Source organism: Hypanus sabinus, chromosome 13 (genome assembly GCF_030144855.1).
Source record: "Hypanus sabinus isolate sHypSab1 chromosome 13, sHypSab1.hap1, whole genome shotgun sequence".
NCBI classification, from domain to species: Eukaryota; Metazoa; Chordata; class Chondrichthyes; order Myliobatiformes; family Dasyatidae; genus Hypanus; species Hypanus sabinus.
The window spans coordinates 22,748,252-22,763,843 of NC_082718.1; the positions used below are offsets into that span (position 1 = coordinate 22,748,252).

The 15,592-nt window shown below is 40.7% G+C and overlaps 1 protein-coding gene across 7 annotated transcripts in view; it reads right to left on the bottom strand.

Moving 5' to 3' along the window:
* Positions 1 to 263: 263 nt before the first annotated feature.
* Positions 264 to 15,592, bottom strand: part of sfmbt2 (Scm like with four mbt domains 2) — a 220,724-nt gene continuing 205,395 nt past the window's right edge. For all 7 annotated transcript variants that reach the window (XM_059987321.1, XM_059987320.1, XM_059987325.1 and 4 more), the window contains one exon: positions 264 to 5,311. In XM_059987321.1, the coding sequence (XP_059843304.1) occupies positions 5,165 to 5,311 (147 nt within the window). In that variant the 3' untranslated portion in view covers positions 264 to 5,164. The remainder of the gene's footprint in view (positions 5,312 to 15,592) is intronic.

Here is a 15,592-nt window from a genome sequence, read left to right on the forward strand (position 1 = left end):
GCAGTAAATCTTTGGTGTTTTATTTAAACATAGCATCCATTCAGTCTACACGTAAGCTTAAATATTTTTCCCCCAAGACATATCAGTGTCCTTTGACAGGCTTTTGAAATATTTTTACTGAAATTATTTCTGACTAAATGCACTCTCACCAAAATAGCTTCTCTTTTACTGGATCGTACATTTATTAGATTCCAGCAGCTATTGAATTTTTATAAGATAAACAGAGCTTCAGAAATCATAAGCACTTTAACTGACAAAGGCGGTGACACAGAAAGACTATATTTAAACCTTCAAAATATATACAAAATGTGAACAGGCTGGATAGACAAATAATAACGCAAGGAATCTGCCTTCTGAAATAAAGCAGCAACAGCATTTAATATAGGTCCATTAAGAACAACATGCAAGAAGCTATTACAATGCACAGTTTCATTTGTCATCTGTACATTTTCCACTGTTCTGGAATAAAAACCACTTTGATATATGCTTTACGTTTAAAAATTATAACCATCATTCATCATATACACATTAAAATGGGATGTGCAATTTTTTGAGCACATATACAAACTGTAAATTTATACAGAAGATTAACAAAGTAAAAGCAATAACTGCTTTGCAGTAACTTGTACATCAAAACCCTTCATCATACCTAGGGGTTGAAATTCAACTTTGGTCGGGCACAAATTAGACAGTAGCAGATTCGATGTGCATTTTACTACCTGCCCAATCATTCTTGTTATTTCAGCTACAAACACTGATCTTTTATTTTGCATTTGATGTGTTTTCTGAAGCAGAATTCTACCAGATCTCTAAACGATTACCATTTATTTCATTTTCCCGCACTTTTTTTTTTGCATAGTGGTGTCCATTTTAAACCTTGTTACTTATCTGCTGATGTTATCTAATGGGTGTTTGATCTGATTTTGTTTCAGAATGTTACCAGACTGAATGAAATCATAAGTTTAATATAATAGAAAACTATAATAATGAGTGAAATTAGTTTAGCTTTAATCTTGCTCCCATCAATACAAACAATGCTGCCATTTATTATAGTACAGATCGAGTTTGCAAATCGTACTTGGGTTAAGAAAAAAGGACCACTTTTCAAAAATTGTGTTATGTATTAATGCATTAAAATAAAAAAAAAATCAGGAACAAACACAAAATGCTGGAGGAACTCAGCAGGTTGGGCATCATCTATGGAGATGAATCAACAGTCAGTGTTTTGGTCTCAGACTGATGAAGGGTCAAAGTCATTAGACACATCCCAAAACGTTGACCGTTGATTCCTCTCCATATATGCTGCCTGATCTGCTGAGTTCCTCCAGCATTTTGTGCTCGTCTCCTGGATTTCCAGCATCTCCTGAATCTCTTGCTTTTACAGTAAAACACCGATCAGCCCTACCAATATAACATTCAGTAGACACACAGCTTCTCAAAGTACTTTCTGCAGCTATTTACCAACTCTCATAGATTAGTTAACAAAATGTCTTCAGCTACAACCTAGTACATGTTCTTGCTATATTCAATGGATTCCTGGTTTAAGAGCAAAATGGTACAGTATATATTGCAACACATTTCCACTTTGCTCTGAAATAGTCCAATTCCTTTAAAATATACTATTTTCCCCTGTTCTTCACAGCTCTGTACAGACAAACAAAACTGTGTATAGTTCATATATTTTTAATTCTTCCAAAGAAATGTAAATTCTAAAGTCAGATTTCCAAAACATTGAATATGCTATTTGGTGGGTAGGGAAATTATTAAAGTTGGTTTCAATGCTAAAATTCACGGCTGAATATTTTAACAAAGATTACTCCCCTCACTTTTCCTTTGTTATTTTCTTTTAGATAATGGTAGCTTTAAAAATCATGTTCGTAATCCTTACTTTTTAAGATATTCTTAATTTTATAAGTGTCCTTCCTTGTATGTTTAGACAATTCATCAGCATATGCATCAGCTTTCCCAAGGCCACATTCTTGTCCATATGGTACACAACAGGTCAGGCAGCATCTATGAAAAGGAATAAAGAGTCGACGTTCCAGACCCTTTGGCAGGACTAGAAGGAAATGGGGAAGAAGCCAGAATTCACCTCCCTGTGATGCCCCTCCTCCTCCCCTTTCTCCCATGGTTCATTCTCCTCTCCTATCAGACTACTTCTTCTGCCCTTTAACTTTTCCACCTACCACCTCCCAGTTTCTCACTTTGCCTCTCCCCTACCCACAGCTTTATCTATCATCTTGTAGCTTGCACTCCTTACTCACTTCTCCCACCCTTCTTATTCTGGCTTCTTGCCCCTTCCTTTCCAGTCCTAAAGGAAGGTCTTTTCCCAAACTCTCTATTCCTTTTCGTAGATGCCTCCTGACCTGCTGAGCTCCTCCAGCATTTTGTGTGCATTAATCTGGATTTGCTGCATCTGCAGAATCTCGTGTCCAAATGGTGTACCGAGATGTTTATTTAGTGCAGAGTATTGACATCATTAGAGGCTTCACCAATGGCAACTAGAAAGCTGAATTAACAGCTTTATGCAAGATATGTATTTTTTATATAATGTAGGACAGGATTGCACATACTGAAATTACCTCAGTTGAAATCTTTGCACTGCATTTTTATATCACCATGATTTGTGTTCGATAAGCATATGTGTCACTCATACAACATCGTACAGGAGGTTATGAATAATGTGGACGATAAATGAGCAATTTGTTCAGTTCTTTTTAACTCACACTTCCATTTACGGATTTTAGAGCGAAGAATTAAATATCAAACTTGCACTCCTAAAGAATTCATACAAAGGATGTACATGCAACATGGTGTTGCTCCAGAAATAGCAATCTAGCACCAGGAAAAAGAATGGAAATATTTAGGGTGTTGATTTGGCGTGTTTATTTTGTTCCTAATTATCTTAAGTTACAGGCCATTTTACTTATAGGTCTGTTTTTGCCCATTGCTAGACTAGAAAAACTTTATGGTAAAAACATGTGGCTTACTGACACACGAGGCCACCTGTCATTTAATACCTTTGGATCAACTTTGTTAGTTGCTGGCTTTAAAATGAACCAGTAAGCATACATACCATATTGATTCTAGGCAGAAACACCAAACGCATTCTCTGAATGCATACAAATATCCTGTGTGTACAAATTGAATGGTACACACCAGTGGTTGGGTGATCTGAGATATCGAACAAGTTTGACTGCTATTTAATGCTTAGGGGAACAGAATGAGTTAAGAAACAGACCTGAGCCCTTCACAATCTGTGTCTGATACAAGGATTGTCAGGTGACAAAGGAAAAACACCACAGTCACACACAACATTAAAAGTCCTGTGGCGCAGGAATGTGAAGCCTTGCTTTTCCTAACTCTTTGTGGAATTAAAAAGGTGTGATATACACAATCACTGTCATTACAGAATTATTTTTCTTAAAAATAAACTTTTTTGCATGAAAAACCATGGAAATTATGTGATTAACATGGGTGTCTTATTTGAAGAATACATTTAATCTCTGAACATTTGATACATAAAATATATTACATTTTAATTCTAATACTAAAGTATGAATTAATCTACACAGTAAAAATGTTTCAGTCATTTACAAAGTCACTGTGCTCCAAAACAGCTAAGCATTGTGTGAAGCACTGTTAAAATATGACAATGTTATAAGGAACCAGAAAACTGCAAATGATTATTTTACTTTTATCTGCCTGAGATTATTAAAATCTAGACACTCAAAGGGATTTTTGTATAACCTGGGTTTCAAACTGCGATTCTACTTTGTAAAGAGATTTTGAAACAATAAGTTTGGCATTTGATTTCTCTGCTTTATTGTTTTGCTGACTGAAATGCATAATGATAAATGATAATAAAGAAATGACTCACGCAGGCATAGAGCAATACTTCCAATACGCTGCTTTGAGTTCCCACAAAAAAATACATTAACAAGGGATCTCTCAAAGAGAAAGATTATAAAATTACTGCTATTTCTAATGCTCGCTGATTCTTCCTGCAAGTACATATTCATCCAATTGAGGCAATTCATCTTATTCTCTACAACATGGCCAACCTTGTTTTCTCCACATTGAAGGTCAAAACATCTTGTTAAATTGGCCCCCAAATACATATAAAATTGTGGCATGTCATTTGTAAACAACCCCATGCCAACGCCCTAAAAAAACGTAATGTTCTTTAAAATTACCAGTACTCGAGCTTAAACACTAGGAACTTATCAAGGTAATTATATTTTTCCTTTTGTAAAATCATGATGTAGAAACCAACTTATATTGTACCAGTGTCAGCAAACTGTTCAGACATCAATTGTATGAGTATTACTGCAGAGATATACCTTATACAGCTCTGGGTTATAATTACCTGCTCTAGTTAATTATAGGTAACTGCGTTCTCATTTGTCTTACACTGGATTAACTTTTTGGTTGCTACTGATCATAGGTTTATACAACAAATTTGAAGAAAATGTAACAAAACTGCCTTCTGGCCTAAATTCTACACTGGTCGCAATGGAGCTAAAGCATCTTGTGACTCAAGCTCATTATAATCAGGACCAACTGTCAAATTGCATATCACCTCCAAATCTAAATAGCCAGAAGGATTGTACAGAAATATTGTTCAATTGACAAACAGGGCAGATTGATGGACCATTGTCAGTTGTGTGCCCAGCGCTTCTAGGTCCGGTTTGTCCCTCCTCTGTTCAGTCCAATCTGTGCCCTTGCTATCATACTAAAATATCAGGGATTTAAATAAAACCTTAAGTCTCAGCAAGGCTCAGCCTGTCAAGTTACGAATCCTCGTCAACATGGCTGCTGTTATCAACGAAATCCAAGTCCATGGATACCTTCCAACTTCCAGGGAATTTTTGGAAGTAGTTCACATTAGAATGAGTTGTTGTCATGTGCCCATCAGTGATGGATCTGATTTAAATATCTTGTAATATCCATCTTTAAGTAAAAGAGGCCCTTTTACAGTTACATTACTTCATATTGATCAAATTTAGTCGAGCAGCAAATTTAAAAAAAACATTCATGAAATCTACTTCACAGTATTTCTCCGGCTGGCTGTATATCAGTTGGTAATCTGTCTTGCTGTTTTCAATCAGAACATTCTGGTCCAGCATTCTTTTTAGAGCCAATCTGGACAAAGTAGAGGGGCTCATGACATATCAGCATACTGTGCATAGAAAGCAAACTTCACTCGTTCAATGTGATGACATAGTTTTATAGCAGGACCCAGTTTAAGCTCCATACATTCCTGGACTGTTGGCAGTGTTAGGAGTAGCAGTGCCTGACCGTCAATATCCTGTGGGTAGACAAAAGTAAATATTCCAGTTACTTACTGATTTCTGAACGGTACCAGCACAATTTAACAGCAGAGACTTTTGTACACACTATATTAAAAACAAGATACAACCATAAAACCATAAAACACAGGAGCAGGTTTAGGCCATTCAGCCCAACAAGTCTGCTCCGTCATTCCATCATGACCAATTTATTATCCCTCTCAACTCAATTCTCCTGCTTTCTCCCTGTAAGCTTTGATGCAAAACAAGCCTCGTTCTTCCTCCCATTCATGCACATATCAGAAAGAAAATGATCGAAAGTACACTATTTCCAAAATTCTGGGACAGATAATGGATAACTCGTTGAGGGAAATGGGAACATACAGTGGTGCCTTAGTAGAGCTTTGGCAAATAAAATCCCTAATTGCCTTTGATTTTCACTGCACTCCCAAGTCCAGTGAGTTACATAAATGAACCATTATGATTGTTAAATTTCAAATAACCAAAGAAAAATACTTCCAACATTGAAATGTAGAAATTGGAGGTGCAGGTTATTTGGCCCTTCATATTGCTAATAGCCAATCCTCCAACTGATTGAGGTACGAGAATGATGGTACTCCAGTGCTGGCTGTGAGAGGAACTATCAGCGTTTGCTTTTCATCATCTTTGTTGGAAGTTAGGTTAACAAAACTTCCATTATGTCTGTGTACCACAGGGAGGTCTGATCTTCACTACTGACTGTGGATAAAGAGCAAGAAAGCTGCAGAAGTGACCAGGAGATCAGTGGAGCCAAACAGGCTACAGGACCATTCAAACAGAGTCAACTATGTCATCAGTGGGTTGTACAATTCCTCCAAAAAAATCTCCAGAATGGAGTCCTGTAACTTTAATTCTAATTTGATTGATACTGGCTTCAATTTATTTTCTATAAAGGAAAACTGCATACTTATTGGTTCCATTTCTGCCCGTTGTTATTTTTTCTGCTGAAACACAGGGCTACTCAATAGACAGTTTCAAGAGAACTACACTTTGTGGCTACATAGGTGTACAAGATGATGAGAGGCCTTGATCATGTGGATAGCCAGAGGCTTTTTCCTAGGGCTGAAATGGCCAGCAAGAGAGGGCATGGTTTTAGACTGCCTGGAAGTAGGTACAGAGGAGATGTCAGGGTTTAGCTTTTTTTTTTGCAGAGAGTGTTGAGTGCGTGGAATGGGCTGCTGGTGAAAGCGGCAGAGGCTGATACACAAGGGTCTTTTAAGAGACTCTCAGATAGGTACATGGAGCTTAGAAAAATAGAGGGCTATGGGTAACTCTAGTAATTTCTAAAGTAAGCACATTTTCAGCACAGCATTGTGGGCCAAAGGGCCTGTATTGTGCTGTAGCTTTTCTATGTTTCTATTCTGCCGCTGTCGTAGCTCATCCACTTCAAGATTTGATGCATTGTGCTTTCAGAGATGCTCCTCTGCACCCCACTGTTGTAACGGGCAGTTATTTGTGTTATTGTCGCCTTCCTCTCAGCTCGAGTCGGTCTGGCCATTCTCCTCTGACCTCTCTCATTCACCCTGCGTTTTCACCCGCAGAACTGGGTGGCTAGACATTTGCATAAACAAGCAGGTGTACCCAATAAAGTGGCCACTGAGTGTATAATTCTTGTAAAAAAAAACATAAGAGATACTGCAGAGGATGGAAATCCGATGAAGGACCTTGGCCCAAAACGTTGACTGTTTACTTCACTCTACAGATGCTGCCCGATTTGCTGCGCTCCTCCAGCATAAAGGTCAGCTTTACTGATCACGTGTACATCAAAACATACAGTGAAATGCATGCTTTCTGCAAAAAGGATGTGCTGGGGGCAGCCCACAAGTGTTGCCATGCTTCCAGGCCCACAACCCATTAACCCTAACCTTTGGAACGTGGGAGGAAGCTGGAGCTCCCAGAGGAAACCTCACATGATCCCAGGGAGAACGTACAAATTCCTTATTGGCAGTGGCAAGTATTGAACCCTGACCTTACAGCTAGCACAGTAAAGCATAAAGAACTGCTCCACTACCATCCACCCGATTTTGTATGCTACTAGAGGACAGTACTGCAGTCAGCATTGCATCAGGAAGCTGAGCCAAAAAGTACAGCTACAAACACAAGCTGGATGAGTAAGGGCCAAAACCTTTGCTATGGAATTTACACCATTCCTTGGGCTCAACTCAATCATTTGACAGGAGATTCCTCAACTAAAACCTATTTGGCCAAGCATTTGATACTTTGTCTTAACATGTTGCTGGGTAGCTGTATCAAAATACTCCTGTGGAGTAACCAGGGATTTTTACTCTGTTAAAGGCATCATAAGATGTGTAAGTTGCCTCTGATTTCATGCGGATGCAAAGCCAAAATAACCGCAAACGAATCAAGCCCCAGACCGTGCGGAGGGGCAGCACAGCAGTCTGTGTGACACTTTACGACAACAGTAATCAGGGTTGAGTTCCTGCTGCTATCTGTAACAGAGTTTGTACGTTCTCCTTGTGACCATGTGGATTTCCTCCTGGTGCTCAAGTTTCCTCCCACATTCCAAAGACGTACTGTTAGGGTTAGTAATCAGTGCACATGCAATGCTGGTGGCGGGTGTGTGGCTGCCACATCCTTGCCACAATCCTTGGTTGTTGACGTGAAACTCCGTATTTCACTGTATGTTTTGACGTGCATGTAGGGGAGAAAAAAAACAAAGCTACTCTTTTATCTTTAAAGGATCTCCGTGGGTTTGCCAAGTCACATCCTGGGAGCACTCGGGAAGAAATGAAAGACTTAATTGAAAATGAGTTCCCAAAAGGTCCACAGGACAATTCTGTTGTGGTTATGTGGACATAACCGATGTCCCATTGGAGATGCAATATCCCTAAGAATTTGGTTTGCATCAGAATCCAAGGCAGACAAATATAGAAACTCATTAGATAAGTGTGAAGTCTCTATTCTGGTGACCAATTACCCGTCAAAGGCAGGCGGATGAATGAGTCTGCAGTAAATGCATAATACATTTTTTAATCAAGAAACCAATATCTTAATTCTCATGCAACTGAAGAGCATGTCTGCAGAGTGTTTTCCCTTAAAAGTTCTGCTTTTCCCAATTGCTCATATTAATTCACTTCCCTCCACAGACGCTGCGTGACCTGCTGAGATCCTCTAGCACATTGTATGTTGCTCCAGATTTCCAGCATCTGCAGTCTCCTGAGTCTCCAATGAACTCGCTTCTGCTTCCCTACATAATTGTATCACCGTGCAAGTCTCTGGGAGATAGTGGAGCTGAGTGACTGGGACTTTTGGAGAAGCTTGACTCTTTAGTGCATTCAAAATAAAAACAGATGTCAAATGCTGACACAATTTTTCTTCTGCATTTGGAATATCCTTTAAATACATCATCAGTGGTTACACTGTCTGTGTTAAGGAATGTGTATGTTTTATTTAATCTTGAATGTATCAAAATGCTCATGTAAACCAAAACCGGGAATATATGCAACACACACAAAATGCTAGAGGAACTCAGCTGGCCAGGCAGCATCAATGGAAAAGAGTAAATAGTCAACGTTTCGGGCCGAGACCCTTCATTAGGAGTGTGGTATGAATATTTCTTCAGAACGAATTTCCCACTATACAAAGGTTTCAAGATTAAAAACATTTCAAACACTCACTAGGTCAGGCAGCATCTGTGGAAAGATAAACCATGTTTGTACTTCAGGTTGGTGAGTGCTCCGATGAAAGGTAATTGGTATCTTGTTTTTCTCCCCCTCAAAGATGCTGCAGAACTTGTGATGGTTTTCAGTTATTTCTGACTGTTTTTTGGTCTTCCATCATCTGCTTTTCTCCCCCCTTTTGCAAAGCTTTTCCCCTTTTATAAAAAGATTTAAAAAGAAGGAAAAAAAAGCTTTTTCCCTTTTGATGTGATTTGAACTAAATGGCGAGTTATATTCTTGGGTGAAAAGAAAACTATTTGATGGCCTTCATTTGCTTTTAAAACATTTCATTTTAATTATTCATTTATATCATTTTCCACAAAGAGAAAAAAAATGGATAAAATGTATTCCAGTTCAAATTCCCTTTGGAATACTGACATTTGAGAAGAATGTTCTACATTTATTCATAACTTAATGCTTTATTCAAAAAATTATCCTCTGCAATGGCTATTATGTCTGTGCATCCGTAGATTAAAGTAAGCCGCAGGCTTACCTCAATGCTTTTGGTGAAGCTGCAAATTCCTTTCCTTGTATCTCCGTCCAGATCGTATGGACCATTGTCAAGGCTGAGTTAACCCTGTTTGGCATCCTGTCACTCACCCCCTTCATTGTCTACAGCAGCTGTTATCTTGGCAACTCCTCCTCCCACTCCCCAAAAAGAAACCTTGAGCGGTTTGCCAGGGAATATCAGCACTCGGTGAGCCACGGGGGGTGAGCAAAGGTTTGCAAATTTGCTGCTTAGACTTTCCTGCATCTGTTTTGGTCACCACTACTGCAATGCTGGCTTAAACGTAAATGCTCTTAGTTATATTAGGTTTTAAACAAAACGTACAGCAATTGGATTATACAGCTTTATTATTGGAGCAGTGATTTGTTATGTTTGTGTTCTGCAGAACAAATAATTCTTTGTGGATAATTTTGTGAAAAATCAAGGCGAGGTGCAATTTTAATTGTTGGCATTAGTTTTTTTTAAATTTTACAACCTCTGGGAGAATTTGCTTTTCATCAACAGCAGAGTACTATATAATGAGGTAATGAGATCTTTGGACTGCAGGGAACATCACTTGCACTTAGTGCCCACTTTATTGGGTTTATACAAATATCTAATCAGCCAGTCATGTGGCAGCAACCCAATGCATAAAACACGCACAGCTGTGGTTAAGAGGTTCCGTTGTTGTTACACGAGAATGGCGAAGAAATGTGATCTAAGTGATTTGACCATGGAATTAATGCTGGTGCCGGATGGGGTGGCTTGCGTATCTCAGAAACTGCTGTCTGGGGGTTTTCATGCACAACAATCTCCAGAGTTTACAGAAAAAGGTGCGAAAGCCAAAAGAAAAAATAAAATGCAGTGAGTGGCAGTTCTGTGTGCCTTGTTAATGAGAGAAGTCAAAGAATGGCTAGACTGGTTCAAGCTGACAGGAAGGCGGCAGTAACTCAAACAACATGCAACAGAACAACAGCGTGCAGAAGAGCGTCTCTGAACACACAACACTTAGAACCTTGAAGCAGATGGGCTACAGCAGCAGAAGAGCATGAACACACACTCAGTGGCCACTTTACTGGGTATAGGAGGTATCTAATAAAGTGGCTGCTGAGTGCAAGTTACAGGCAAATCTTGCTGGGTCTCTGATAATATGTCCCAATGGTGACAAACCAAACTTAAAGATGGGTTTGCAGTTAAATGCAAATTTATTCAGACTTCCACCAATGTTATTCAAATGAAATGAGCCACAATCAACGAATCTGTGACACCAGAAGCTCTTTAAACATTGATCTGATCGGTAAGGTAATATTGTTCACTACTATCAAGCATTGTTAAGCTCGCCTCTTAATGACCATTAGAAGTATTAATTTAATTTTTATTAGGTCATTCCAAATAATATAATTGACTGCGGCATTCAAATAAAACAATAAGGGTAATTTATAAAGCATGTGCGGTTCTCTTCTGTGTCAGTTTTCCCTATAGAACGTGGTCTACTAGAGAATTATTAGACTCCAGCCTCAGGGTTATTAAGCTTCCACTAATTAGTGTTTTCAAGTTTGATAAAGCTGCATATTTTGCAAGATCTCCGAGGACAGTTGGTAAAGAATCTATTCACACACCACCCACATTTAACAAGTTCTACCTATACAAAGTGGATAGTGTCCATTTTCAATGCTTTAAATTGGAGGATGAACAGGAGTTTTCTGTCCTGTTTACTGAGATACACCAGAAAACCTGCAGATCTCCACCAGATGGTGGAGATCCAGAGCGACACATTCAAAATGCTGCAGGAACTCGGCAGGCCAGGCAGAGTCAACACTCCACATTTCAGGCTGAGAACCTGGGGGGGGGGGGGGGGGGAAGTCAGAATAAGAAGTTGGGGGGAGGGTGTAGGAAGGAGGAAGTGCAAGGTGTCGGGTGATAGGGAGAGGGGAAGTGGTGAAGTAAAGAGCTGGCAACTTGATTGGTGACAGAGATAAAGGGCTGGAGAAGGGGAAATCTAATAGGAGAGGACAGAAGACCATTGAAAAAGGGGTGGAGCACCAGAAGGAGATGATGGGCCGATAAGCAGGCAAGGTGAGAGAGGGAATGGAGAATGGTGAGGAGAGCAGGCAATTATCAGAAATTCCAGAAATCAATGTGCATGCCATTAAGTTGGAGGCTACACAGAGGGAGTATAAGGTCTTGCTCCTCCAACCTGAGCGTGGCTTCATCATGTTTTTTTTTAAATTTTGCCTCAACCAACTTTGAACTTGCAAAGGTTTGGCAAACAGATAATAAACACAAGAGATTCCGAAGATGCCAGAAATCCAGAGCAACACACACAAAATGTGGGAGGAACTCAGCAGGTCAGGCAGCATCTATGGAGACAAATGAACAGTTGGCAGTTTGGGCCGAGACACTTCATCAGGACCGGAAGAAGCCAGAATAAGGAGGCGGGTGGAGCACAAATAAAGTAAGGATGTTAACTAAATCTAAATCTTCCAACCAATTGAACTAATATACAACATTAATGTTGCCCAGACCAACCAAAACCCCCACATTATTTTGCCAATTAGTTTTAAAGATTTAGATTATCTGATGAGTGTAATCAGCCTTTGTACAGGTGATTATAAAATATTCATTTCGATTACAGATTAGAGCAAAATTGTTGCAGAGCTGTTTGGCCTTACAGCTTGTCAATCAATTAGCCTGTGGGTGGGGACAGCACAGAAGACAGCCATGTAGTTAAATCCTTCAAGATTTAAGCAGCAAGCTTTCTGGTCACCTCAGTTTATAACACAGCACAAAACTTGCCTCCAGGTCAAAAACTAAGGTTTCAAAAGTTCAAAATCATCTTTCTCCTTCCACTGACTATGCACCTCAAACTGCTCAATCCTTAGAATTTCATTTTTTGAAGGAAGTTGGAGTAACGCAGTAGCAAAGCGGTTAGCCTAAGGCTTTTGCACCACCGGCTTCCTGGGTTCAATTCCCGCCACCATCTGTAACGGTGTGTATATTCTCCCCGTGACTGTGCGGGTTTTCTCTCCGTGCTCCAGTTTCCTTTCACGTTCCAAAGTCGTACAGGTTAGTAGGTTAATTGGTCAGATAGACACGATCAGGCAATGCAGGCTCGTTGGGCTGGAAGGGCCTGTTACTAGGCTGCATCTCTAAATAATAAATAAAACTTTCACGCAACTGACACCCACTCGATTAAGTTTAAGTTGACCTCTTTTTGAAACACAGATTATCAAACAGTATCATTTTCATATTTATGTACACTGAACTGGATCCTAACATCCCCTATTCACATATGAGGGGTATTTAATGGCTGTGGGCCTGTAATCACTGGAATTTAGAAAAATGGGGGGAGGGAGGGGGAACTCATTGAATCCTATCAAACATTGAAATGCTTAGATAGAGCTTACCTAGAGAGAATGCTTCCTATAATAGAGGAGGTCTAGCGCTAGAGGGCACAGCTTTAGAATCTTTGGCCGTGCCTTTAGAACATTGATTGGGGTGGGGGGGGGGGGGTTCCTTTAGCCAGAGGATGCTGAATCTTTAAAATTTACTGCTACAGACGGCTGTGGAGACCAAGTCATTGAGTATATTTACGGTGGAGGTTGAAAGGTTCTTGATTAGTAAGGGCGTCAAAGGTTACGGGGAGGAGGCAGGAGAATGGGGTTGAGAAAGATAATAAGTAAGAGCCTAATACTGAGGGAAAGCTCATAGAGTCTGTGACAAGTGCCATACCTACTGCTGCACCTCCTCCCTCACCACTGTTCTGGGCCCCAAATAGTCCTTCCTGGCAACAATTCACCTGCGAGCCATCAACCTGATGGCATGAACACAATTTCTCTCCCCTCCCTTCTCTCTTTACCCACTTGCCTGTTCTGGTTACCTTCTAACCCCTTCTCTTCACCTGTCCATCACCTCCCAATGGTGTCCCTCCTCCTTCCTTCTATCCCATGGTCCACTGACATCTCCTATTAGATCCCTCCTTTACTCCTTTATCTCTTTTCCACCTCTCCTCCAACTTCATTGCCCTGCCCCACCCACTCACCTGGTCTCAACAATCACTAGCCAGCCTGTACTCCTCCACTTCCTCTCACCCTTTCTAGTCCTGATGAAGGGTCTCGACGTGCTTATTCTTCTCCAGGGATGCTGCCTGTCCTGCTGAGTTCCTCCAGGCTTTGTGTGTGTTGCTGAGGATCTGCAGCATCTGCAGAATCTCGTGTGCTTATTGTGCTGAGAGTCCTCCTGTTCTCTCAGGTACACAATCTCTGAACACCTCACGACGAGGCACAGGCATGTACTAGGCAATTGTTACTCGTCAAAAAGCAGATTAGCGGGCCAGTCCCAGACTCTCGATGGTGGGAGCTTGTTGTACAAAAACGGCTCATCACCACCACACTGTGTGTTTGCAAAACAAAGCAGTGAAGCACTTTGGAAATGTTCTTGGTCATGAACAAGTATTACATAAACCTAACTTAGCTTGTTACTAACAACACCGGAAACTCTTTATCCTTATTGATAAAAGATCTTGCATAGTAATAGACCCATGACTCAGCTTGGAGGTGCCTCTTAAGGCCCAACCCTACGTCCCCATCTTGAGAGGTGGAAAAGGCTAAGGCTGGCCTACTGGGCTCTGGTGAAGCTGTATGGGCTGATCCCCTGTACAGTGGATGCAATGGATTGCAGAAATATCCATGAACTCCAAACATACCATCGATGATGGAGGTGGGAGGTCACTGATGGCCTATGCTTCACTTGGGAGCTGAGGGCTCAAACCAACCAAACAACTTGCAGATGCAACATCTGCAGTCTGATGTCTTTTTTTTTATGATGTACCCCCCACAACAGCCGTCATCCACTTGCTCTATAGTACTTGCTAAGACCATAAGATATAGGAGCAGAATTAGGCCATTCTGCTCCGCCACTCCATCATGGCTAATCCTGGATCCCACTCAACCTCATATACCTGCCTTCTTGCCATCTCTTTTGACGCTCTGACCATTCCAGGAAACGAGCAACTTCCGCCTTAAATATACGCACGGACTTGGCCTCCACCGCACAGCATTCCACAGACACTCTTAAAGATCGACCTGGCCATGATGGAGAGGCTTGTTCAGTTCCTGAGATCCCAAGAGCAATGCCATCTGGAGCTTAGCTTGCGGTAGGGTCACCCACGGTGGTAAGGTCGAAGGTGAGCTTCTGGACAAGGAGCATTCCAACCAAGACCTCAATGGTGGAATTAGCAGAGAATGATGACACATCACAGGAGCAGTGAGGCAGAGGAAAGCTGCAGCTGTGAAGGATCCCCACTTGTCTTGCATTCCATGCCACTTGACCTTGACCCCGATCTGTCAAGGACTGCGTGGCGGATGCCCGTGCATCCGCCTTGCTATGTTAAACAGAGTCACTCACAAGTGTTCTCCTTTAAGGGAATCCACACTAACATCACGGTTACATGGATCCCAAATCAGCCTCTACAGCCACCTGATGACCCAGAAGGAACTACCCGCTTAGGAGAACATCAGACTCAACTCGAGTGATTGCGCTGCTACCAAAACATTCTCGTTATACCTGCTCATACTTCCTTCTAATTCTCATTTTTAATCAAATACTTTTTCCACCGGTGCCCATCTTAGATTACATTCTCCAATGAAAGATTTCACAAAGGAATCTCAAGTTCTCCACAAGATTATCACATAGCAAATCTCCCTGAAGAAACCCACTTGTTATCTCACAGTGACTATACAGCAATTAGTCAAATGACTCAAAATAAAAATATTCCCAACTGAAACTTAAGGTACAAATAAAACAAAATTTGAGACTACGATGACAAATGAATACTATAATAGATCTAAATTCATTCATATACAGGAGTGAATACCAAATAGATGCTTCTTGTTGACAGCATGTGTGAATTAAATAAGAAAATGCCCCTTGGAGTGTGACTACACATGGGCTTGAATCTCCAACTCCGATGAGAGAACTGCATTTGGAAATCGGACGGTTGTAGGAGAGACTGAGAAACAAATCTTCACTGTGGAAATACACACAGCTATGGGTTCAACCTTAAATGCGCCGTAGATGCTTCCAAGCCCGGCTGC